This window comes from Marmota monax, unplaced genomic scaffold, assembly GCF_021218885.2.
Source record: "Marmota monax isolate L192 unplaced genomic scaffold, Marmota_monax_Labrador192_F-V1.1 WCK01_AAM20220418_F8-fsc00027, whole genome shotgun sequence".
NCBI lineage: Eukaryota > Metazoa > Chordata > Mammalia > Rodentia > Sciuridae > Marmota > Marmota monax.
The window spans coordinates 6,338,252-6,364,474 of record NW_026694617.1 but is presented as its reverse complement, the minus strand read 5'-3'; the positions used below and the strand labels follow the sequence as shown (position 1 = coordinate 6,364,474).

General features: G+C 39.0%; 1 protein-coding gene across 13 annotated transcripts in view; it reads right to left on the bottom strand.

The window, feature by feature from the left end:
* The window catches only part of St7 (suppression of tumorigenicity 7), a 269,462-nt gene that overhangs the window by 79,024 nt on the left and 164,215 nt on the right, over nucleotides 1–26,223 (bottom strand). For 10 of the 13 annotated variants that reach the window (XM_058572121.1, XM_046422419.2, XM_046422411.2 and 7 more), the window contains 3 exons: nucleotides 25,006–25,074; nucleotides 22,944–23,098; nucleotides 20,684–20,781 (listed from right to left, as the gene is read on the bottom strand). In XM_058572121.1, coding sequence (XP_058428104.1) covers nucleotides 20,684–20,781; nucleotides 22,944–23,098; nucleotides 25,006–25,074 — 322 coding nt within the window. The remainder of the gene's footprint in view (nucleotides 1–20,683; nucleotides 20,782–22,943; nucleotides 23,099–25,005; nucleotides 25,075–26,223) is intronic. The other 3 variants (XM_046422420.2, XM_046422412.2, XM_046422414.2) reach the window with 1 other exon arrangement.

The following is a 26,223-nucleotide window of genomic DNA, read 5'->3' as shown; positions in this document are numbered from 1 at the left end:
GCACTCCCACCAACAATGCATGATTGCACCTTTTTCCCCACATCCTACCAACATTTATTGTTATTTGTATTTTTAACAATTGCCATTCTGACTGGAGTGATGTGAAATCCCAGTGTAGTTTTAATTTGCATTTCTCCAACTGCTCAAGATGTTGAATATTTTTTCATATAGTTGTTGACCATTTGTATTTCTTCTTTTGAGAAGTGTCTGTTTAGTTGATAGTTCCTTTGCCCATTTATTGATTGAGTTATATTAATGGCCTATGTAAGGAGCAGCTGGCAAAGATTTTCTCCCATCCTGTTGGCTCTCTCTTCACACTCTTGGTTGTTTCCTTTGCTGTAAAGAAGCTTTTTCAATTTGATGCAATCCCATTCATTGATTCTTGATTTTACTTCTTATGCTTTAGGAGTCTTGTTAAGGAAGTCAGTTACTGAGCCAACATGTTGAAATGTTAGATCTACATTTTCTACTAGCAGGTGCAGAGTTTCTGATCTAATTCTAGGTCTTTGATCCACTTTCAGCTGAGTTTTGTGCAGTGCAAAAGGGGTTAAATTTCATTCCACTACATATGGATTTCCAGTTTTCCCAGCACCATTTGTTCAAAAGGCTATCTTTTCTCCAGTGTATGTTTTTGGTACTTTTGTCTAGTATGAGATAACTGTATTTATATAGACTTATCTTTGTCTATTCTGTTTCATTTGTCTTCATGCCTGTTTTGGTGCTAATACCACGCTGTTTTTTGTTGTTTGTTTGTTTGTTTGTGTGTGTGTGTGTTGTTGTTTTAACTGTAGCTCTGTAGTGTAATTTGTGATCTGGTATTGTGATGCCTCCTGCTTCACTTTTCTTTTAAGGATTGCTTTGGCTATTCTAGGCCTCTTATTTTTCAAATACATTTCATAATTGCTTTTTCTAGTTCTGTGAAGAACACCATTGGAATTTTAATAGCAATTGCACTGAATCTATGTAGTGCTTTTGGTAATATGACCATTTAACAATATTAATTTTGCCTATCCAAGAACATAGAAGGTCTTTCCATCTTCTAAGGTCTCCTTCAATTTCTTTCTTTAATATTCTATAGTTTTCATTGTAGAGGTCTTTCATCTCTTTTGTTAAATTGGTTCCCAAGTTTTTGTTGTTGTTGTTGTTGTTGTTTTTAGTCTATCGTGAATGTTATAGTTTTTCTAATTTCTTTTTCAGCAGATTCCTCATTGGAATATTAGAACACAATTGAGTTATGCATGTAGGTCTTGTTTCCTGCAACTTTGCTGAATTTATTTATGAGCTTTAGAAGTCTTCTGGTGAAGTTTTGGGGTCTTGTAAATATATGATCATGTTATCAGCAAACAAATAACTTGAACTCTTCTTTTCCTGTTCATATCCCTTTAATTTCCTTCTGTTGCCTAATTGCTCTGGCTAGAGTTTCAAAGACTATGTTGAATAGGAGAAGTACAAGTGGGCATCCTGTCCTGTTCCTCTTAAACCTAAATTCTTAACCTTTTTTCAAAAACAAAAAAACTCTGTTTCACTGCAGGCTTCCTCATGTTAGCTAATAGAAATTCATTTCCTTCTTTCTAAGGCAAAATCCTTATAATCATTTGGATTTCTCTTTTTCCCATGCTGCATATTTGACTGATTAGCAAATCAGCCCTGCCTTCAAAATCTTATGTAGAATCTGATCATTTTGCACTACCTCCTCTGCTACCACCCTGGCCTGAGTCATCTTGGTCTCTTGCCAAGATGAATACAAGAGCCTTCTGATTGACCTCCCTGTTTTTCCCTTACCACAAAGTCAGAATTAAAACTTGTCATGTCACTCCTGTGTTCAAAACTTTGCAAGGCTCCTCATTCCACTAAGGGTAAAAGCTGAAGTCCTTACTATGATTCAAAGACCCTATATGATCTCTAAGCCCCTCTCCCTTCTCTCCCCTGGGCTTACTCTGCTTCATCCACTCAGGACTCCTTGGCTGGTGGGCAAACACTCCAGGTATACTCCTGTCTCAGAGTCTTTGAGCACATATTACATGACTTGCTTCCATGCCTCCTTTGGTCTTCAATTAAATGTTACCTTCTATGTCATTCATACCTGATCATCTGATTGAGAACTGTGACCTCTCTGGGCTCCCATTCTCTGATCACTGGCATTCCTCATTCTTATTCTGCTCTACTTTATCTAATTTATCACTTTCTAAAATATTATAAAAATACACTAATTATGTTTATTATTTTTTGTCTCTCCTCCTTGCTAGAATGTAAGCTAGGTGAGGGAATTGGTCTTTATTTTGTTCATTGATTACACCAACCACCTAGAATGGGAACTGACTTGGAGTGAAAACTCCATGTTTTTGTTGAATTAATGGATGAATGGAAGAATGGGGAGTGGTTTAGAACAAGTGGGCAGCAAGACCAAAATCAAGACTGTGAGGTAAAAAGGGAGAAAGAAGGTGTGGAATCAAAAAAGCAGTGGAGAGTCTAGAGCCACTGAATGAAACCAGGACAAAATTCTGAGAAGATAAAATACAGAACATCAGAAATGCAGAAGAACTAATTGTAAATAAAAGTGAGAAACAGAAGCCAGAGATCAGTACCTGGGAAAATAGTCCAAAAACAGGAGTTTGGAGGAAGGAAGTCACATCAATCTCTCAGATGCAGGCATCTGGCTAGAACCAGTGGTGAGCCAGCTACACAAACTGAAGGTTCTGGTTAGCAGTAAATGCTGCCCACCACATTGAAAAGACCCTGACTGTGACAGCTCAGGCTGTCAGTCACATAGTTACTATACCACAAAGAAAACTTTCATGTAATGACAATACCTGATGATAAACAAAACAGCAATGTTTTTAGTTAATACTCCCATACCCATCAGGAATTAACACCTGTCCTTCAGGATGCATACTGAACACAAGAATATAATTCTGACAAAACGTGGTTCATTGTTATTGATGTGTTTATCATGAAGCAAACCAACAATTGACAAATTCCTTACTTATTCTACTAAAGGGGCATAGATATTAAACACTTTTCCTTTCTATATGATATACTAATTGCCAGTAATTTATTCAATAAACTTAAACAAAAATATCAGGCAAACCCAGAAAAGCAAATCATAATGAAAAAAAAGAAGAAGACAACAGGGGTTCATATAAAGTCTAACTTTGAAGACGAGTGAGTTTTTTGTACATAGCATTTACTTTCAAAATTCACTTTTTCTTTATTTGTACCTATGGCAAAGATAGAATCTAGAAATGTCAACATCCATTTCAGAAACAAATAAAATAATTAATATATGTTACTATATAGTTGGTCTTTAGTTTAATGATACATCTGGGTATCTTTAAAGCTTTGAAAGTAAGTTTGTTTAAGTGATACTTGATTATCTGGACATATTAAAGACCATCTTCCCACCTCTCATCTCACATAATGGGACTATACTCTTCCTTCAAAAGCCAACCTTAACAACTTCTAAATCAAGTCATCAACCAAGATACTCATAATGACCCATAGCAATTTTAAGGAAAGAAACAAGAAATCTGTGCCCAAAAGAAATAATGCAACTAATGGAATAGAAAGGAGGAGGAAATAACAACACTAGAAAATTTAAGAATGAGGAAAAGAGACAAAAGGGCATAAAAATTTATCATCAAAATATTCATTTAAAATTCTCTTCAAAAAAGATCCTTTCACTTTTATAATAAGAGCAGAATTTCTGTTGTAAAATATTTCCTAAAATATGTTTCACACAAAATCTGGGAAGGGCATACTAACTCTCTATTACACATCATTGATTTTGTGAAGATTTAAACTCATGAACATAGTAGAACATAAGCCTGTCTCAATGTTTGGAAGGTTTTAATTAGTCCCAAAGGTTTATATTTTCTAAGTATGCTTAGAAATGCTTCTTTTCACAAATCATTTGAAGGACATCCTCCAACAATTAATACTATTAAGTTATTTGCCAAAGGACAATCACTCACATCCCAGGATACCTCTGACAACCTAGAAGGAATATATTATAATGAACATCTACAATAATTTTCTAAGTAAAACTTATTTTAATTCATATTAATTTAAAAATAAATATTACTACTTTAAAGGGAGGTATAAAAACAGAATTAAACCAATAACAAGCATCATAATCAACAAGAAAGTTGGGACTTAAAGGTCACAAGTGCATCATTAACTAGGAATTTGCAAGGAACAGCTTAGATTTATCAACTCAAATATTTTACTGACTATCTCTATCAAAATGATACTGTTCTGGGTGATGGAAGGAACATACAGGAAAAATATGGTACCTGATTCAAGAAGCTCCAAATCTAGTGAGCTTCAGTTACCATTTTTAAAATTGGCTTTAAAAAACTCATTTTTCTCTGCTCATCCATCCCTAATCTAATCTCCCCTTATTGAACAGGGCCCACAAATAAGTTGATTTGAGACAAAAATTGAAAATAAAAATAAAATAAGTGTGAAAAGAGGTCAAGGGAAATTTTTTAAAAACTTGTATGTTTTCTTGAGTATGGGAACCCCTTAGGAGATGCTCAGAAATTCAGCATCCCCATAAAGGCTTATTTCTTTCATGGAACAAAGATTTGTCAAAGATTTGTTAAAGTTGATTTGTTAAAATTTCTTTCAAATCAACTTGGCGCAAAATCCTTACGTGATCAGATATGTATATGTATGAGCCAGTAAAGGTGGTGGAAGCAATAAGTGTTGACAATAATAATAAGTGATGCCATGTCAGAGAGATGGCATCATAGGAAGACAGGGCATTGTAACCACCTGATTCTTCAACTTGGTACAAAGAGCATAAATTATTCTTGTAATTTAACAGTATACCCTTGCTCTGTGTGAGTTAAATAAGACAGTATATGTAAATGTCTTAGCAGAATGTCTGGCACATAGCTATAATTGGTATATGTTATTGACAATAAGAACTGAAGCTCCTCTAGTTCTCGGTTGAAAATCCTGGAGAAGGAGATGAAAGTACTAAAAGGCACAACAAGCCCAAGGGTGGGGTAATTGACTGCAGCTTCCTCTGACTACTTTTTACAAAGAGCTAAGAGTAAGAACTCAAAATGAGAAGTTTGCAGTTGTAACTTTTACAGGCTTGGCTGATAATGGGTTGAACAAGGTCGAAGCATATGAAATATGGTTTTGCCTGACCTGATATAGCAGAGAAATTTTAGAAGGAATCAAAGTATATTCAGAGAATATCTATACATGTCCTGGGTTGAATTGTGTCCTCAGGATAGACATACTAACATCCAAAACCTCAGTATCCATCAATGTGACCTTATTTGGAAACTGGGTTTTGCAGACATAATTGAGTTAGGATAAGGTCATAAATCTAGTATGACTGGTACCCATATAAGAAGAGGAAAATTTGGACACACGGGTACACAGGGAAAACATCATGTGAAGACAGAGACAGAGACTGGAGTAATGTGTCTATCAGTTTAAAAAGGCCATAGACTGCCAACAACACTAGAAAAAGAATTCTTAGTTAGAGCCTTTGGAGGGAACGTGGCCCTGCCACACCTTGATGTTGGATTTTTAGCCTTCATGCGTAGTAAGGATTCATGGTGGCTGTTGTTCTTAACTATTATTGCCTAAGCTATATTGGCAAGTGAAAAGTGTAAACATTAGGTACAATTTGATTCTACTTTTGCAATTAAAAAGTCAATGCTAATATAGACCAATAAGACAACATGAGACAACAAATTTCTGTTGTTTAAATCACCCAGTTTGATATGGCAGCGCCAAGAAAGGAACACACCTGGTAATGTATCAGTCGCAGGTCTAGTTTAAATCTAAAATTTTAAGTGGGTGAAGTTTCCGTCACCATATCCATGTTTCCCTGTTTTGTCCCTATTTTATACCATTTTTGTATCCACTATTTTGCTCTTTTGAAAGTGTTCTCAGTTTTTATTTTTAAAAATTCAAGAGTTTTCTTATGCAAGTGACTCTCAAGGTCTGATTAGGGAACCATTGTGAGATCCTGACACTATTTCAGGTAGTTCTCAGATCAAAAATGTTACAACTGCTACTACTATTTTATAGATATATATACACATATATATTTTCCTTTTTCACTCTATCTCATGAGTACACACAGGGGTACCCCCAGAGGCCACATGTCGGGTAAAAACACAATAGACTAAATCCAGAATCAGACATGAGACTCTATCTCCAATTTGATTCAATCAGACACTAAAGAGATTTCCAAAAACATAAAAGCAATGTTATTCCTCTAACTGAATTTTGTCTGAACCATATAGTTATTTTTCACACAAAAAATCATTTGTTAACAATTTGTAATTGTTATTTTAAAGTGAATAGATTTTCTAAAAATTCACAGTTTCAATTGCTAAAATAGTGAATAGAGATAATAAATTCAACCATACAAAAGTTTTGTAGTCCTCAGTAATTTTAAAGGTGTTCTAAGACCAAAAAGTTTAAGAAGCATTGGTCTATATTAGCATTGACTTTTTAATTGCAAAAGTAGAATCAAATTGTACCTAATGTTTACACTTTTCACTTGCCAATATAGCTTAGGCAATAATAGTTAAGAACAACAGCCACCATGAATCCTTACTACGCATGAAGCCCTATGTCAAATGTTTTGTATGTATTATTCCACTTAATCCCTATACCATTGCCAAGAGTTGAGTACTAAACCAGCACCTTGGGCCCTTTTGATGCAGGTGATTGACCATGCTCTCATGAGTGCTCACTACCTGTGTGACCCTGAGCGAGCACCAGAGAATTAAGAGTTTACATTTGTACAGCACTTACAACAATGTCTGGAACACAGTAAATACTACAGAAATGTTTGCCAGCATTTAGACGATGTTTAAAACTCTGAAACTGGATGTAGTTGCCCTGGATTGACCAGGGAACACTTCAAATTTTGGAAATTGAGAAGATGTGGAGACTAAGATTTTAGGAGAAGTAAAATAGCATAGCTTCCTAGAATAAAGTGGATAAATGATTCAAAAAGGGAGTGAGAACCTATATCAAATAGTAGGGCAGGATATGGAAAAAAGTAGTCCTACAGAGAAAGTGAAACAGGAAAGAAGCAAATGGCTCAGAGATCTGAAAAAAAAAATGCAAAAAGCAAGGGAAACTGACTTTCAAAGGACCTGTAGATTTTAGGCAAATAATGAGCCAGAAGCAGGCTGGAGGAGCACAGGAGACTACTATCCTACATCAGACTCTTTCTCAGTCCTTTCATCAGGACCCCCACAAAACTTCCATGTGATTTACTCTTCTTGCCTTGAGATGCCTCTTTAGGGAATCCCATCTGGGCAAAAGCCTCCTCCTGGCAACCAGGCTGGGTAAGTCTTGGGCTGCTTTGGAGGCCAGTGCCTGTACGAGGAGAAGTTCAGACTATACATGGATAAAAACCCAATGTCTGCCTAGAAACATATCTGCTCACCTCAGGATTCCCTAGACCAGTGGATCTTAATGGGAATGGATTTCCCCCCACAACCAGAGACATTTAGCAATGTCTGAAGACAACTGGGAAGTAACAGAGCCATGGGTTACCATTGGCATCTAGTAGGTACAGGCCAGGGATGCTGCTAAACAGCCTACGATGTGCAGAAGAGCCCCCCACAACAAGTGGAAAGTCAGTAGTGTTGTAGCTGAGAAACCCTGCTCTAGACAAAATGACTGGAGCTTTTGGGTTCTTTCATAGGGACTAACTATTCCATCCATACCAGCTAATCCATAGCTGGTCTGATAGGGAATGACCATAGTCTTCAGCCTTATGAATTCCATTTTGAACTACTCAAATAGGCTAGGGAAAGATACAGGAAAACTTGAAGCTACCTAACTGGTATGAGTTAAAAGGCAAAATAAATAAATAAATAAAAGTTGTATTCCTAATATTAAGAAGGCAAAATCACCAAAGATTAGAAGAAACAAACTTTTCCTTACATTTAAAAAAGTAGAAAATGTGGTGTTCACTTCATTTTGAATAATCAACATCACCGGAAGTTTAAAAGCCAACATGCTTTCTTAGCTTTTCCCAGTGCCAGCAGTAAAGTACTTCAAGATTCTTGATAGCAAATGAAAGCTAATTAAAGTGGGTTTTTTTTAACATCTAGGGGATCCAAAATGATTAATGTATTGCTTTAGAAAATGAGAAGATGTGAATCCAGACACTATGGACTCAATGTGTGCTGACCTTATCAATATTTTATGGACAATATTAATATTTTATTTGAGCCATAGTATAGTCCTGAGTCATAGAAATGTAGGAAATTATGTACAACCACCTTCCCAGAATCCCCTTTCCTCTCTTTCAGAGTATCTCACCAACTAATGGTTTGACCTTCCTTAAGTGGTTTCCAGAGAAGTTTTTTTAAATGCAACTGCATTCTACATGGAAGGCATCTGACTCTCGAATTTCCATTTCCACTTTAAAATCTGCTCTAGGAAATTTTAAGTCCATGTACATGGAGAGAGGATGGTTGTGTCATTTTTTTAAAAAATTTTTTAGTTTTAGATGGACACAATATCTTTTATTTATTTATTTGTTTGTTTGTGTATGTGGTGCTGAGGGTTGAACCCAGGGCCTCATAAGTGCAACGCAAGTGCTCTACCACTGAGCTACAACCCCATCCTGAGTATGACTGTGTCTTAATGAAAAATTAGATCCTTGTGCTGAACACTTTATCAGCAGGCTGCCTGTAATCCATTGTGCTATTTTATCAGAGGAAGTTTTACAGCACGATGGTTCATGTGCATCTTGTTACAGGAGTGAACCCTCTGTGAAGCATGGCCCGCAACCTGAGCAGAGTCAGAATGTCAGGCCTGACTTGCAACTGTCTCCTATGAGTCTCACACAGCTGCAGCTTCTACAGGGAGACCACTCTCTGCTTCTGTTTGGGGTGCGAGGGTTGACAGAAGGAGTGGCAGAAGGAAAGAATACTTTGAATAGTTTTCTTCAAAACATATCATCATGTCTGACAGTGTCTCTCACTAGACTGTCACAAAAGCAGGGGCCATATCTACTGGATACTCCAAAGAGAAAAGGAAACATGTATTGGTATTTTAGAAATATGTCAGGATGTTTTAGAAATGAAATAAAAGAAGAACATGAATCAATATAGACACAAACAAGCATAAAATATGCATGCATTTGCATGCACACAGAGATAGAAAAAGCTAGAGGTTACTTCATTGAATGACTGATTCATTCAAGAAAAACAAGTCAGTTTGAGGTGAACAGCATTGCCACTTACCCTGGTCTAATCATTGCACATTGTATACATGTACTGAAATATCACAGTGTACCTCATAAATATGTACACTTATGTTGAGAGCCACAGCCGAAGGGGCCCTAGCAAACTTCCAGCTGATTGACTCACAGCGGCCCCAGCAAACTTCCAGCTGCCAGCTGATTGGCTCCTCTGCTGTGATGCTCATTGGGCTGTTTCCCCACCCCTTCAGACCACAGAGCTGCTCATTGGGGGACTCTTTTGGCTCTGCCCACGTGACCCAGCCAATCGGCCTCAAGAGCAGGAGGAGTGGGGGTTGAGAGGCTCGCCGGAAGCCGGTGGTGGCAGTTGGGCTCTGAGGGAATTCCTGAAGAGCTCGTGTGGTGCAGCATGTGTGTTCTAAAAATAAAGTTCGTTTCTGCTTGATAAGTGGCTCGTGAATTGTGCCCAGCCAGACTGTGGCATTTGGTGGCCCGTATGGGGATCAAACCCGCTTTTAAACAATTTTGCTCATCATTTGGCATTACTCATATAACAGGAATCCCATACAATCCATAGGGACAAGGCATAGTTGAAAGAGCTCATCAAACTATTAAAATGTACTTATTAAAGCAAAAAGAGGGAATTGGAAAGGGGTATATATCCCCCAATGATAAACTTAAAATAACCCTTTTTACTCTAAACTTTTTAAATTTGGATTCATCAGGGCTTAGTGCTGCGGAAAGGCATATGTGTCCAAAAAATGTACATAAGCCCAAGGTACTTTGGAAGGATATTCTAACAGGACAATGGAAAGGTCCTGACCCAGTGATTGTCTGGAGTCGGCGGTCTGTTTGTGTGTTTCCACAGGGAGAACAGCAGCCGATTTGGATTCCAGAGAGATTAACTAAAGCGATTTCTACAGACCAAAAAGAAGATGATTTGGCTCAAATCCGTAACAGCTGATATCCAGAACTCCAGTTTGGCTATCCTTACATCTGCGACAGTGGTTCTTCCACATCTGGAGGCTAATGAAACCAGGATGCTTTTTTCAATATCTATGTTATTATTGCCCTTTCCCACATCATAAAGTTCTATTTTGTGTTTTGAGCTCATACAGACCTAGGTTAATGTTTTGCTGATCAGTTCTATTTTTTAACTATGGAATTTTTAAACATTGCAATGGAGATTTCACCTGTAAAAAGTTACAAGGCCTTTATTATTATGTTATGTGTTGTATGTATTATATTATGTGTACACACTTGTGTTTTGTGCTGTATGTTTGTATGTGCGTATGTCCATATATCATATATGATGAGGCTCATGAAAAAATGGATTCAATTTTTTTTTCTTATTCACGTGATTTAAATGGTTTAATTTAAATTGGATAAACAGGTGTTGAGGATTGTTTTAATATGTGAAAAAAAAGGAGGTTCACAGATCTGTTTGTTTACTTTCACCTTTCCTTTTCATTATATTTAATAATTCTGTTCAGGATAATGTAAATTGTTCAGAAAATTGTTTTCTTTTAGTGCCTGCTGGAATGTTACATAATTTTTTCTTTAGCCATTATTGCCAGAATTCCTATCTTCATCCCAGTGCCAGTGAAGTCAAAGATAAAACAAATCTACAGATTCTGCAATAGCTATCACTGAACTGATTGCAGAACTTGCCTGGACTATGTATCACTTGTATGCATTGTGAACTATCTGTTGGTGCAGCGACTTGTGGTAGTGCTGGGGTATTTTTGCTGATGGTGTCATCAGTGGTACAATTTTTCCAAAAGGAGCCGTCAATTGGCTTGGTGTATCCTCCTCCCTTCTGCTTGTGATGGTCGTTCAGCTAAAATTTGGGGGCCAACAGAGGTGAGGCAAAAAACCTCACCCCCCCACTGGTACAAAGGCCTGTCCACAGGTGTGGCTGTATGCTGTACCAGTAGTCAATGACGGATAAGATCCAATTGCAGTGGTACCAACCTAAGACAGGAGGCTGACGCCTTGAGGTCAGCTCATCCGATGACGGGTAAGGACCATATGTAGTATTGGACAACCTAAGGCAGGCACAGTCCCTAAGCCACGTGCTTGTTGTTTAAACAGAGAGGGGGACACTTAAAAATACATTCAAAATGTTTTTTTTAATTAAAAGAAGAAAGATATTAGAATTATCCCAAGATGTCCATCAGGCAAACAGGCAAGTAAATTATAGAACAGCTTAAAAAATAGAGGGAAAATATTTTAAGTATGCCTATTATATGCCAGGTGTTTTCACATTATCTTATTCAATTCTCCCTATCAATTGCTCTTTTAGATAAGAATCATCATCTCCAATTTATGGAAGACCAAATAAAAAGGCCATAAAAGGCACCTAAATTGCCCTGAGACACAAAGCCAGTAAAAAGCAAAGCTGAGATTAATATCCAGGTTTTTTGATTCTCTGCCCAGTGTTTCTTTCACTGCATCCCAGACTTTCTCCCAAAACCCATATTTGGACTAGGTCAAAAACAGAATTATAAAGTTATGTTAAATAAAAAACAAAACAGAAGATACATGGTAGATAGATATATTGATTTTAATCCTGAAATTTTATATGCGTATACTGAAAATGATAAGCAGAATGAGACTGATAGAAATAACTGAAATTAAAGTAATCAGAACTTGGTTTTTCTCTGAGCTTGTTTAAGGATAAAACAAATAAAATCACAAATATTTGATCCTCCATGTATGCCTGCTATTCTAAGTTAATAAGGTTAAAAAGCGGTAATAAGAAAGGTGGGCTGTGATTGTACAAGATTGAGAGAAACATCTTGTCCATCATAAAGTTCCCAGCTCCTGCAGAGCCAAAGTGGCTGCACCATTTCTTAGTTATATCAAGGGATGGATATATCAAGGGATTTCACTTTGGAGAAGGAAGATGGCGGCGAGGGGAGTGCATTGCCCCCGTGTGCTGCTTCACTGTGTGGGAGTATGACAAGTCAGGACGGCTAAAGGATATCTTGTTAGGAATTTCCAGAAATAGTGGGGTGCTCCGGAACCTGGAGGAAGGATTTCCATCGCACGAGGATCGGCTACGGGGACTGAAACGCGAGAGGTTTGTCGCACGGAGGGTAACACTGCTTATTCAGCAAATCGCTGAAGAGTCTGCAGCGCGCGCTGGGAAACGAGGAGATAGCGACGCAGGGATACAGCGCTGCAGTTTCTGCCAGCCGTGCAAGCACCGTACTCAGGGCTGAATTCTGGGTTCGAGACGGGGGAAGGAAGTGGTCCATCTCGGTTCTCCACACCGGTCAGACCACAGAGGAGGCCAGCAGCCACCATGTTGGAAAGCTGACGTTACCATCCCTGTTTGTGACTGACCGCAGCTCATTCAGCCATAGAACAGGTAATTTCAGGCTGCAATTCGCCTGCGGCTTGCAGACAGATTGCTAGGGTTCAGTGCCTGGGTGCTTCTTAGAACCTGATCTTATCGGAGCGAACACCGAGCGCGGGGCAGCCGAGTTCCGGCTCCCGGAACAGTCCTGGAACCGCCCTGGCCCAGGGCTGCAGAGCCTGCGGAGGCTGCTTCTTGGACCCTGCTCCTATCAGAGCATACACCAAGCACTAAGTGGCCGAATTCCAGCTCCTGGAACTGAGCCTGCGGGGACTGCTTCTTGGAGCCTACACTTATAGGAGCTTACACCGAGCACGGAGCGGCCGAGTTCCGGCTCCCGGAACCTCCCTGGCCCGGGGCTAGGAGCCTGCGGAAACTGCTTCTCGGTCCGGGTCCTGCTGAGGGCCGGTCAAGACTCACCCATTGCTTTGGTTGCCCGGCAAGGGGAACGAAATGCTGCCATTCGCATAGGATAGCAACATGGCAGAGATCTGATGTCATCAGAAAGCGGTGGAGGAGAGAACTTCATCAATACCAGCGGCGACAGAAACAGTTGGTCTCCTGGTAGTGGGGGTGAGGCACAGACACCCGAGTCTCCTCAATTTGTTGTCGAGCCAGAGGGGAGGAGCCGGGCCGCCGCCAGCGCCCGGAGCAGGCCCAGCGGCTCGCCAGCGTGGTGACCGCGTGACCCCAATTGGAGAGGGGGCGGAGCGGAGCCGCCACCCGCACCCACAAGGTGGGCAGACCCGCGACCCAGAGGTACATGGGCGTGGTAGGAGGGGCAGGGCAGAACCGCTGTTCGCGCTTGCAAGGTAAACAGACCTGTGACAGCCTGGCGGGTCAGGCCCAGGGGCCTGCCAGTGTGGTACACACGTCACCCCAACTAGAGTAGGGGCAGAGCAGATCCTTCTCCCACGCCCGGATCAGGCCCTGCCGGGATGGTGGTCACGTGACCCCAATTGGAGTGGGGGCGGAGCGGAACCGCCACCCGTGCCCGCAGGGTGAGCAGACCTGTGACCAACCTGCAGATCAGGCCCAGGGGTCTGCAGGCGTGGTAGGAGGGGCAGGGCAGATCCGCCGCCCGTGCCTCCAAGGTAGGCAGACCTGCAACAGACTGGCGGATCAGGCCCAGGAGCCTGCCGGCGTGGTACACACACCACCCTAATTGGAGTAGGGGCAGAGCAGAGTCGCCGCCCGTGCCAGGAACAGGCCCAGCGTCCTGCAGGCGGGGTAGTCACGACACCCCAATCGGAGTAGGGGCAGAGCAGAGCCTCCACCCATGCCCGAAAGGTGGGCAGATCTACGACCAACCAGCGGGACAGGCCCAGTGGCCTGCCGGTACGACAGACACGTCACCCCATTTGGAGTAGGGGCAGAGTAGAGCCGCCGCCCGCACCTGCAGGGTAGGCAAACCTGCAACCGACAGGCGGATCAGGCCCGGTGGCCTGCCGGCGTGGTACACTCGTCACCCCAATTGGAGTAGGGGCAGAACAGAGCCACCGCCAGCGCCCAGAACAGGCCCAGTGACCTGCCAGCGTGGCAGCCACGACACCCCAATTGGAATAAGGAGAGAGCAGACCCGCCGCCCGTGCCTGCAGGAAAGATACGCAAGCAGTATGAAAAGACAAGGAAAGAAAGGACCACAAGCAATGCAGGTCAACGCAACTTTAGAAGAGGTAACAGCTGCAGCAGATGGAATGTCAGATAAAGAATTCAGGATATACATGCTTCAGATGATCTGGAGTATCAAGGAAGACATTAGACAGCAAAATCAGACAATGAAAGATCACTTCGACAAAGAATTACGCAAACAAATCCAGGAAGCAAAGGATCAACTATACAGGGAGATAGAGGTTATAAAAAACAAACAAACAGAAATCCTAGAAATGCAGGAAGCAATAAACCAACTTAAAAACTCAATGGAGAATACTACCAGCAGAGTAGAACACTTAGAAGATAGAACATCAGACAATGAAGACAAAGTATTTCAACTGGAAAAGAACATAGACAGCTCAGCAAGACTGTTAAGAAACCATGAGCAGAACCCTCCAAGAAATATGGGATAACATTAAGAGACCAAACTTAAGAGTCATTGGGATACAGGAAGGTACAGAGCTCCAAACCAAAGGAATGAGCAGTCTATTCAATGAAATAATACGAGAAAACTTCCCAGACTTGAAGAATGAGACAGAATCCCAAATCCTAGAAGCCTACAGGATGCCGAATGTGCAAAATCATAAGAGATCCGCACCTAGACACATTATAATGAAGATGCCCAACATACAGAATAAGGAGAGAATTTTAAAAGCTACAAGAGAAAGGAAGCAGATTACATTTAGGGGTAAGCCAATCAGGATAACAGCTAATCTTTCAACACAGAATCTGAAAGCTAGAAGATCCTGGAATAACATATTTCAAACACTGAAAGAAAATGGGTTCCAACCAAGAATTGTGTATCCAGCGAAATTAAGCTTCAGGATGGAAGATGAAATTAAAACCTTCCACGATAAACAAAAGTTTAAAGAATTTGCAGCTAGAAAACCATCTCTTCAAAACATCCTCGACAAAGCATTACAGGAAGAGGAAATGGAAAATAACAATGAAAACCAACAGTGGGAGGTAGGACAGTAAAGGGGGGGGGAAATAATCAAAGAGGAAAACAAACCATGTTTAGTAACAGAAATAAACAAATATGGCTGGAAGAACAACCCATATCTCAATAATAACCCTAAATGTTAATGGCTTAAACTCACCAATTAAGAGACACAGGCTAGTAGAATGGATCACAAAACAAGACCCAACAATATGCTGCCTACAGGAGACGCATTTGACAGGAAAAGACATACATAGGCTGAAGGTGAAAGGTTGGGAAAAATCATATCACTCATATGGACTTCGGAAACAAGCAGGAGTGTCCATACTAATATCAAATAAAATAGATTTCAAGCCAAAGTTAATCAAAAGGGATAAAGAGGGACACTACATACTGCTTAAGGGAACCATACACCAACAAGACATAACAATCATAAATATTTATGCCCCAAACAATGGTGCACCTATGTTCGTCAAACAAACTCTTCTCAAGTTCAAGAGTCTAATAGACCACCATACCATAATCATGGGAGACTTCAACACACCTCTCTCACCACTGGACAGATCTTCCAAACAAAAGTTGAATAAGGAAACTATAGAACTCAATAACACTATTAATAACCTAGACCTAATTGACATATATAGAGTATACCACCCAACATCAAGCAGTTACACTTTTTTCTCAGCAGCACATGGATCCTTCTCAAAAATAGATCATATATTATGTCACAGGGCAACTCTTAGACAATATAAAGGAGTAGAGATAATACCATGCATTTTATCTGATCATAATGGAATGAAACTGAAAATCAACGATAAAAGAAGGAAGGAAAAAGCATACATCACTTGGAGAATGAACAATAGGTTACTGAATGATCAATGGGTTATAGAAGACATCAAGGAGGAAATTAAAAAATTCTTAGAGATAAATGAAAACAAAGACACAACATATCGGAATCTATGGGACACATTGAAAGCAGTTCTAAGAGGAAAATTCATTGCTTGGAGTTCATTCCTTAAAAAAAGAAAAAACCAACAAATAAATGATCTCATACTTCATCTCAAAATCCTTGAAAAAGAAGAGCAAAACAACAGCAAAAGAAGTAGAAGGCAAGAAATAATTAAAATCAGAGCTGAAATTAAAGAAATTGAAACAAAAGAAACAATTGAAAAAATTGACAAAACTAAAAGTTGGTTCTTTGAAAAAATAAACAAAATCGACAGACCCTTAGCGATGCTAGCGAAGAGAAGAAGAGAGAGAACTCAAATTACTAGCATACGGGATGAAAAAGGCAATATCACAACAGACACTTCAGAAATACAGAAGATAATCAAAAACTATTTTGAATCCTTATACTCCAATAAATTAGAAGATAGTGAAGGCATAGATAAATTTCTTAAGTCATATGATCTGCCCAGATTGAGTCAGGAGGATATAGAAAACCTAAACAGACCAATATCAATTGAGGAGATAGAAGAAACCATAAAAAGACTACCAACTAAGAAAAGCCCAGGTCCGGATGGGTATACAGCAGAATTTTACAAAACCTTTAAAGAAGAACTAATACCAATACTTTTCAAGCTACTTCAGGAAATAGAAAAAGAGGGAGAACTTCCAAATTCATTCTATGAGGCCAACATCACCCTGATACCTAAACCAGACAAAGACACTTCAAAGAAAGAAAACTACAGACCAATATCTCTAATGAACCTAGATGCAAAAATCCTCAATAAAATTCTGGCGAATCGGATACAAAAACATATCAAAAAAATTGTGCACCATGATCAAGTAGGATTCATCCCTGGGATGCAAGGCTGGTTCAATATACGGAAATCAATAAATGTTATTCAGCACATCAATAGACTTAAAAATAAGAACCATATGATCATCTGGATAGATGCGGAAAAAGCATTCGACAAAGTACAGCATCCCTTTATGTTCAAAACTCTAGAAAAACTAGGGATAACAGGAACATACCTCAATATTGTAAAAGCAATCTATGCTAAGCCTCAGGCTAGCATCATTCTGAATGGAGAAAAACTGAAGGCATTCCCTCTAAAATCTGGAACAAGACAGGGATGCCCTCTCTCACCACTTCTGTTCAACATAGTTCTGGAAACACTGGCCAGAGCAATTAGACAGACAAAAGAAATTAAAGGCATAAAAATAGGAAAAGAAGAACTTAAATTATCACTATTTGCAGATGATATGATTCTATACCTAGCAGACCCAAAAGGCTATACAAAGAAACTATTAGAGCTAATAAATGAATTCAGCAAAGTGGCAGGATATAAAATCAACACGCATAAATCAAAGGCATTCCTGTATATCAGCGACAAATCCTCTGAAATGGAAATGAGGACAACCACTCCATTCACAATATCTTCAAAAAAAATAAAATACTTGGGAATCAACCTAACAAAAGAGGTGAAAGACTTATACAATGAAAACTACAGAACCCTAAAGAGAGAAATAGAAGAAGATCTTAGAACATGGAAAAATATACCCTGTTCATGGATAGGCAGAACTAACATCATCAAAATGGCGATATTACCAAAAGTTCTCTATAGGTTTAATGCAATGCCAATCAAAATCCCAACGGCATTTCTTGTAGAAATAGAGAAAGCAATCATGAAATTCATATGGAAAAATAAAAGACCCAGAATAGCAAAAACAATGCTAAGCAGGAGGTGTGAATCAGGCGGTATAGCGATACCAGACTTCAAACTATACTACAGAGCAATAGTAACAAAAACAGCATGGTACTGGTACCAAAACAGGCGGGTGGACCAATGGTACAGAATAGAGGACACAGAAACCAATCCACAAAACTACAACTATCTTATATTTGATAAAGGGGCTAAAAGCATGCAATTGAGGAAGGATAGCATCTTCAACAAATGGTGCTGGGAAAACTGGAAATCCATATGCAACAAAATGAAACTGAATCCCTTTCTCTCACCATGCACAAAAGTGAACTCAAAATGGATCAAGGAGCTTGATATCAAATCAGAGATGCGCCGTCTGATAGAAGAAAAAGTTGGCTACGATCTACATACTGTGGGGTCGGGCTCCAAATTCCTCAATAGGACACCCATAGCACAAAAGTTAATAACTAGAATCAACAAATGGGACTTACTCAAACTAAAAAGTTTTTTCTCAGCAAAAGAAACAATAAGAGAGGTAAATAGGGAGCCTACATCCTGGGAACAAATCTTTACTCCTCACACTTCAGATAGAGCCCTAATATCCAGAGTATACAAAGAACTCCAAAAATTAGACAATAAGAGAACAAACAACCCAATCAACAAATGGGCCAAGGACCTGAACAGACACTTCTCAGAGGAGGACATACAGTCAATCAACAAGTACATGAAAAAATGCTCAACATCTCTAGCTGTCAGAGAAATGCAAATCAAAACCACCCTAAGATACCATCTCACTCCAGTAAGATTGGCAGCCATTAGGAAGTCAAACAACAAGAAGTGCTGGAGAGGATGTGGGGAAAAGGGTACACTTGTACATTGCTGGTGGGACTGCAGATTGGTGCAGCCAATTTGGAAAGCAGTATGGAGATTTCTTGGAAAGCTAGGAATGGAGCCACCATTTGACCCAGCTATTCCCCTTCTTGGTCTATTCCCTAAAGACCTAAAAAGAGCATGCTACAGGGACACTGCTACATTGATGTTCATAGCAGCACAGTTCACAATAGCAAGACTGTGGAACCAACCTAGATGCCCTTCAATAGACGAATGGATAAAAAAAATGTGGCATTTATACACAATGGAGTATTACTCTGCATTAAAAAATGACAAAATCATAGAATTTACAGGGAAATGGATGGCATTAGAGCAGATTATGCTAAGTGAAGCTAGCCAATCCCTAAAAAACAAATGCCAAATGTCTTCTTTGATATAAGGAGAGTAACTAAGATCAGAGTAGGGACGAAGAGCAGGAGAAGAAGATTAACATTAAACAGGGATGAGAGGTGGGAGGGAAAGGGAGAGAGAAGGGAAATTGCATGGTAATGGAAGGAGACCCTCAGGGTTATACAGTGGAGGGGGTAGAGAGAGAGGAGGGGAGGGGAGGGGAGAGGTGGGGAGGGGGGAGGGGGGAGGATGGGATGGGCAGCGGAGCACAACAGACACTAGTATGGCAATATGTAAATCAATGGATGTGTAACTGATGTGATTCTGCAATCTGTGTATGGGGTGAAGGTGGGAGTTCATAACCCACTTGAATCAAAGTGTGGAATATGATATGTCAAGAAATTTGTAATGTTTTGAACAACCCACAATAAAAAATTAAAAATAAAAAAAAAGGGATTTCACTTTGAGAGCAAGTTCATATTTGCAGAAATCTTTTTCTTAAAATTAGCTCATATGCTATATAACATTCTTTAAATTCTTTCTTCAATGAAAAGAATTTAATTCTGAGTGAGCATATATCATCTTCATAATCTTCCTCCTCTTGATGCTTTCCTCCGATTTGGGGGTTACACTGCTGCTTCCGGAGTGGGCAGACCCAAGCATGGTTCTCACCTGGGCCTTCATATTGTGCTGTAACTTGAAGAAATAACTAGGGAGGGCCTTGAGCACAAGTTTCCTCCTCCAAAGAGTATCTAAAAATTCCCATGAGACACTGCCCTTCCAGAGACAAGCTGAGAAAAGGCTCACTGATTTGCACAGTCATATGTGCAAGATGCCACTTTGATCTCACCCCATGGACAGAATTAGAGTATCTAAGTCTTCTAATTCAGGAACACAGTAGAAGGATGACATGTTGATCTAGGCTTTCTGAGATTGTTTTTTTTTAAAGGGAAATGGCTTAGAAATACCAGTGTCAGTTTCTTTGAGGAAAGTTTTTCTTTCTAACAACAACAAAATGGAAGTAAAGTTCTTTAACTTCTTTCCCTTAAAACTAGTTTTGTTTTCATAATAATAACCTCCCTGGATTCTCTTTTGTTCTCAAACTTTTACCTACTTTCATTTTTCTTGATTCTTATGTTGACTACAAGTAATAAAGTGCCCTTATTCTCAAGAATATAGGAAAATGCTTGAAATGACTACATAAGAACACATTCATAATATTACTGAACTTAACAATTTGAGCTATTTTCAAATCTTCCTCACCACTACACACAAAAAGAGTTAGTTGATTAAAATGGCTGATCTCTTACTGCTTGCCAGCTAGAGTCCCAAAGTTTTTTAATAAGGACATCTATTAATTTTTTAATGTGCCAGTCACTACATTAAAAGCTTTGCATGAATTATTTCATTTGATTCTCAGAGTAATTTTAAGTTCTTTTGAAGACTGTTATTGTTATGTTATAGATGAGGAATAATGGCAAAGAACTGGAGTGACTTGTCTAAGGTCATTCATCCAGTCAGTTGGGAGCTGGTATAGACACACAGGAACCCTCACACCATAACTGGCTGCCTCTGCTGGGTCCATTCAGTTGGCTCCCACAGCTCCCAGCCACACACACGGCCACTGACCCCAAACACAAATTCAAACTCACATCTCGCATCATTTTCACTGCTTCCCTGGTCCTCCCGAGCCTTCTGGCACACATCGCTAGCCTTCTTTTGATGTAGACCAAAACGTTGGTGTCTCGTCCTGAATAGGGAGATATAAAACACCAAAAATTTTAAAACAAGAGTTTCAGTTCAGCAGCAAGAAAAAAAATGCAGACTCATTTACTTTGCCCTTAAAAAAAACACCTCAGTGAGAAGAGACTGTGCCTGTGGCTTTTCCTTAGTGCCAGGAGCAATGACAACTTTGTTCAGGTCAGGATGGAGACAGACTAAAGTCAAAGAACTCAGACTCTCAAAGGCCAAATCATCTTACTTGTTACCAAAATCCACGCTTTTGAGTTTTGATGCTGAATATTTGATAATAAATAAAATCTTCCGTCACATAGTGCTGAGAAAATTAACATACCCACATTGCATTCGGTTTACAAGCAAGAGTTCTACATACTTCCAGTGTACATGCTTTTGGAAAAAATGCAAAAAAGGTGAATCCCAGGTTGCATCTTGATGAACTATTTTTTTTTTATTCTTGACATTTAGTCTGGAGAAGCCTCATGTTGAACTTCTGTTTCATATTATTCTTTCTCTAACACTAGTGACATCATAATCATCTCCAGGTCCCCAAAGCAGTCGATTTTAGATGACAATATAACACATTCCAGATATGACAATAGAGTATGCACCAAAATGAAAAACTACCCTAGTGTTGGAGAAAGCATTGACAAGTTAAATAGTTATAACAATAGTCACTAAAATGGCCCTTAAAAAGTACATTAACAACTTCTTGTCCTAATCTTTTATTTAATTATATGTCTTTTTGGATATGTTTCCAGACTAGTGAGAACATGCATATGCTTAATCCTCAATAAAATTACCATGTTTGAGAAAAATATGACACACCTGCTATAGATTAAGTACATGTATAATATGCAGCTATTAAAAGATGTTAAGACCAAGTCTGAACATTTCAAATTTTAAACAATGAGATCAAGATGTGTGCTGAAAAACTGCCAAGGACCTACAAATTATTTTAAAGATGTGATTATATTTTTTGGATAGATTTAGGCAACAGGTTGAAAGGATTTAATTTAGAGAAAAAAAAAGAAAGAAAATTTCTTAAGTTGTATCACAGTTTATGTAATTTTACATATTAATTTCCATTTAGTTCATCAAATAGACATTTATTACATGTCTTCAAAAATGCAATGAGTTATACTTTTTTTAAAAAGTCAGATATAGATGTTAATTAGAGACCTCATTAACATATACACTCACTGCAGAATAAAAAATTAAAACCTGTGTATTGGTGGATTTTATGTATGTGCAGACTGTAATGCAAGGATCTTACTGGCACCTTAGTCATAGAGACTAATACAGTCAGCACCTACAATAAATCCAAATTCAATATTAACATTTAATTGTATAATCTCAAGTAGAAAGGAGGTACACTTCTATTCTCCAAATTGAAGGAGAGAGAAATGATGTGAGAAATTCCACCTTAAAGAAATAGTGTAAATTTTGGTAAAACCATACAAACTTTTCTCCCACAAGAATCACTGAATTTCTTTTTAAATAACCAAGAAAGATGAGACAGGTGCTTAGGGAATTTCAGAAATAATTTTCTTATTTCTATACTGTTCTTCCAAAATAACACTGGCTCTCAGTTTAGTGTACTAAAATGAAAGGATTCAGATTTTAAAGAGCTATCTTAAATAAAAGAATGTGTTGTTTTTAATGTAAAAACAGTTAACAATTAGGAACTCATGGGTCTTTCTGTCTACAAACCATCTCAAATTTTCTTAAATAAAATTTAAATGCTGATATAATTACCAATAACTGTTGTATTCTTAATGGGCCTATATCATCCCATACTATAGAAGACCTATAATATAAAAACTTTGATAACACTGACTTAAGTTTTGTTTCCAAACTTAAAGGTAAGAGAGAAGCAACTGACAAGCAGGAATATGTAAGAATTCTAGATCGAAATAAGAATACTGTTAAAGTTTACTGACATCTATTTCTTGCATTGGGAGTCTACAGCCAAGACATTGAATGTGAATGTAAAGAGTAATGAAGCTAACTGTACTCTTATAAGAAGAAGAAGAAAAAAAAAAAACAAGAAAAGCAAAATCCAGAATTTGTCCTCATCTAGAAGAATCAAATTTTGAACTGCAATGAAATTTTGCTCTGATTAAACATTTGCAATTCTGATACCCCAATGCATCAGCCTGAAGGAAACCTTACTATGTTGGGCTTCATACTGGGATCCATGATGCTGTAGCTGCTGAGAACGCCGGTAACAGCCATCTCCAGCCTTCAGGGCCTGCTTAAACAGTTTTTCTGCTTCAGCAATGGTTGTTGCTTCCTCTTCAGCCAAGAGAATATAAGCAGTTGCACACCTGTCCATTTAGATAATAACCACCATCAATTACAAATCCAAGGACATGGTCACAGACTGGAGGAGTTCATGCAGAAGGGCAAGGAGTTACGCCAAAACATGCAGAGTGGCCAACTGGTTCATGCACCTGTTTGTAGCTGTTGACACAAAATAATGGCACGAAGGAAACGTCTATATTTTAGCTTGAGAGGAAGGATGCTTAGTGTTAGGAGCATGGGGCTCATATACGGACGCTGCCCCTTATTAGTGCGTCACTTTGGGCAAGTTATTACTCTGCCTCCCTGATGAAGGGTGATGTGGAATCTGTTGGTTCATTGTGAAGGTTAAATAAGGGGATTCATGTGAAGTGCTCATCAGTACAGTAGCCAGCATGTGGTTTGTGCTCAACAAATGTCAGCTACTAATGGTGAGGATAAGAGTTATTACTAAGTATCTCCTTCTGACGCTAAAAGTTAGAGGTATTTCATTAAAGTTTACTTTTGTTTATTAAATGTAAATCCTCTTCAATTCAAGAATTTCATCAGAGTGAGAAATTCCTTAAATCAACTTATTCATTTATGAAAATAGTGCTTCAATGTCTCATAATAGCACTGATTTTTTTTTTCTTCAGAAACTACTAGAAAAACCTACATATAGTGTATTGTTTCTAAAGAGCTTGAAATCTGACTCAGCCACAGTAGCTAAAAAGAGTTAAATCTCATGCCTTTGACTACTAGCTGCCATTTGTTGTTTGGTATATATTAAGCACTGTACCAGGTGCTTAACATGTATCATCTCATATAATCCTTTCAACAAACCTCTAAGGTAGGAAGCCAGAAAGGATATGCAATTAACTCATGAACAAGTGGGACTCTTGGATATTTAAACCTTCCAATCATACAAGGAACAACCCATTTCCAAGGAAGGGAATGTAGTAAGGAAATGGTGAGGCCAGAGCAGACCACTCAGGTCCTGATCTGCACCACACAGTCTCCCCTTTCTTCCCCACTGCCTCTTTGCAGCCATTTTCCTGCATATCTCCATCAGACCCCAAGAGACAAAATAAACATAAAGTAAGACCAAATGTTATTTTTACTATTAATTAACTGCCACAGCCAACTAGGAAAAGGAGCCTGAACTTAACAGCTAATGTAAGGTTTGGGGTCACTAGTTAATCTCAGTCTTAAGGATGGGTCAGATAAGTTCCTTAGTCAACCCCTCTACTTTCAGGCAGGAACTATTAAGTTGGTTTTAAACTGAATGTGGTGAGGTAGGCGGAAAAAAACGCCCAAGGGGATTTAAAAAAAAAAAAGCTGGATAACCAGTTACTGTGGAGGGCAGCATATATGACTGAGAAAGAACAGGAATGATGCTGAAACTGTCCAGTGATTCACTGGAGAAAACAACTGGGGCAGGCATCAGAGGATATACTTAAGGCTTCAGATGCCAACATGTAAATATGGGTCAAGGGTAATGAAGTGAAAATTGAGCTTATAATACTGAGTGGTAGATAGAGCATCGGAGGAATTAGGTCTAAGGCTGCAGTGGGTGGGATGGGAACTCAAGAATGGTTGGGGCTAGCTTGATTGCTTCTCATATTTATATTTCAAACAGTATTCTTAGGAGGAGAGGCAGAGTAGAACTACTGGCCAAGAAACATACATCTATGTGGAAACTCATGAGTTTGGGGTAGAAACATGCTAAGAGCTTGTGAGTGAAGGAAAAAGGAGAGAGCAATAAAGTGCTAATGGTTGGGGAGTACAGAACAGACTGCTCAGCTCAATGGAAGAGGTAGATGATGCGTCCTGGTTACAACACAATACACAAACAGAAGCAAGAAAGTGTGGTGATGGGGGTGTCAACCATCCAGATGTCTGCTAGAAGTCTCATTTGGTTAGAAGTAGGGCACCCGACAGGTTCTTGACTTACTTTGGTAACAATTTTATCTCCCAGATGGTAGAGGAAGCAATTAGGGGAACTTCAACTCTGGACCTAATTCTGACCAAGAAGAAAAAAATAGTTGGTGAAATGGAAATCCATAGGAACATTCAGAGAGAGTTACTACGTTATTTTGGAGTTCAGGGTAATCAAAGAGGGGGAGGTAGACTTCAAAAAATTCAAAGAAAAGAGGCATGACTTAATGGCATGAGACTCAGAAGGAAAAATGGTTTAAGAGGATTAAGCAGCTTCCAAATGTAAAACTATATAACTACAATCACCAATGACTCTCGGGAAGAAAGGGGTGGCAAATAAGTAACCAAAACACAGCTTTACAGAGATGTCTCCCAGGTCAGAGTTTTTAAAGGACATGTAAAAAAAAAAGATGGAAAGAGGGCATGTAATGAAGGGTTGCAAGAGAGTGGAGTGAATTCATAAGAATAAAATCAGGAGTGCTAAAACTCCAAATTATCTGAGGCTTTGCCCCCACCAAATAAAAAGACAAAAAAACACAAATGAACAAACCACTAACACACACACACACACAAAAACAAAACAAAACATAAAAACAGTTTTAAAATAACTAATACAATTATCTATTCCCTACTTTAAAATTAGATTTAAGGCCCCATCTCCATCCCCACTTCTCCAAAACCACAACAAAAAGCAACAGAAAAAGACAAACACCACCAGCAACACAGAGAAAGTTCATGCTTAACAGCAGTAGATACCAAAGAGAAAGCAGACACTCTCTCCCTCCCATCTTGCACCTGGCTTCTCTATCAAGGAGAATGTTTTTCAGACTGAAAAGGGGGAAAGAAATTAAACTCTAAAATGAGTAAAAAGATGTAAGATAGCAAATAACTGATCCATCTGAACAAACTTCTGTATTGGGATGGATGAATCCCAGGAAACCAACAGACCTTGTAGGCAGGCCATGGAATTGCTCCCTATGGATAGCTCCATAGGATAGAAATCACAAAGAATGGAGAGGCACTCGAAGATGAGATGACAAATGTAGTATAGCTTTTCAAAAAGGGGAAGAAGGCTTACTTCCCAAACTACAGAGAAGTAATTTGGAACAATATTCTCATTATTAAAGAGATGGTCTCCAAGCACATTAAAAAGAAAGCAGTAACTACTCGAAGCCAGCTTAAATTCCCTAAGAATAAATAAGTTGTTCTAACATCGTTTTTTTGTAGTAGATTT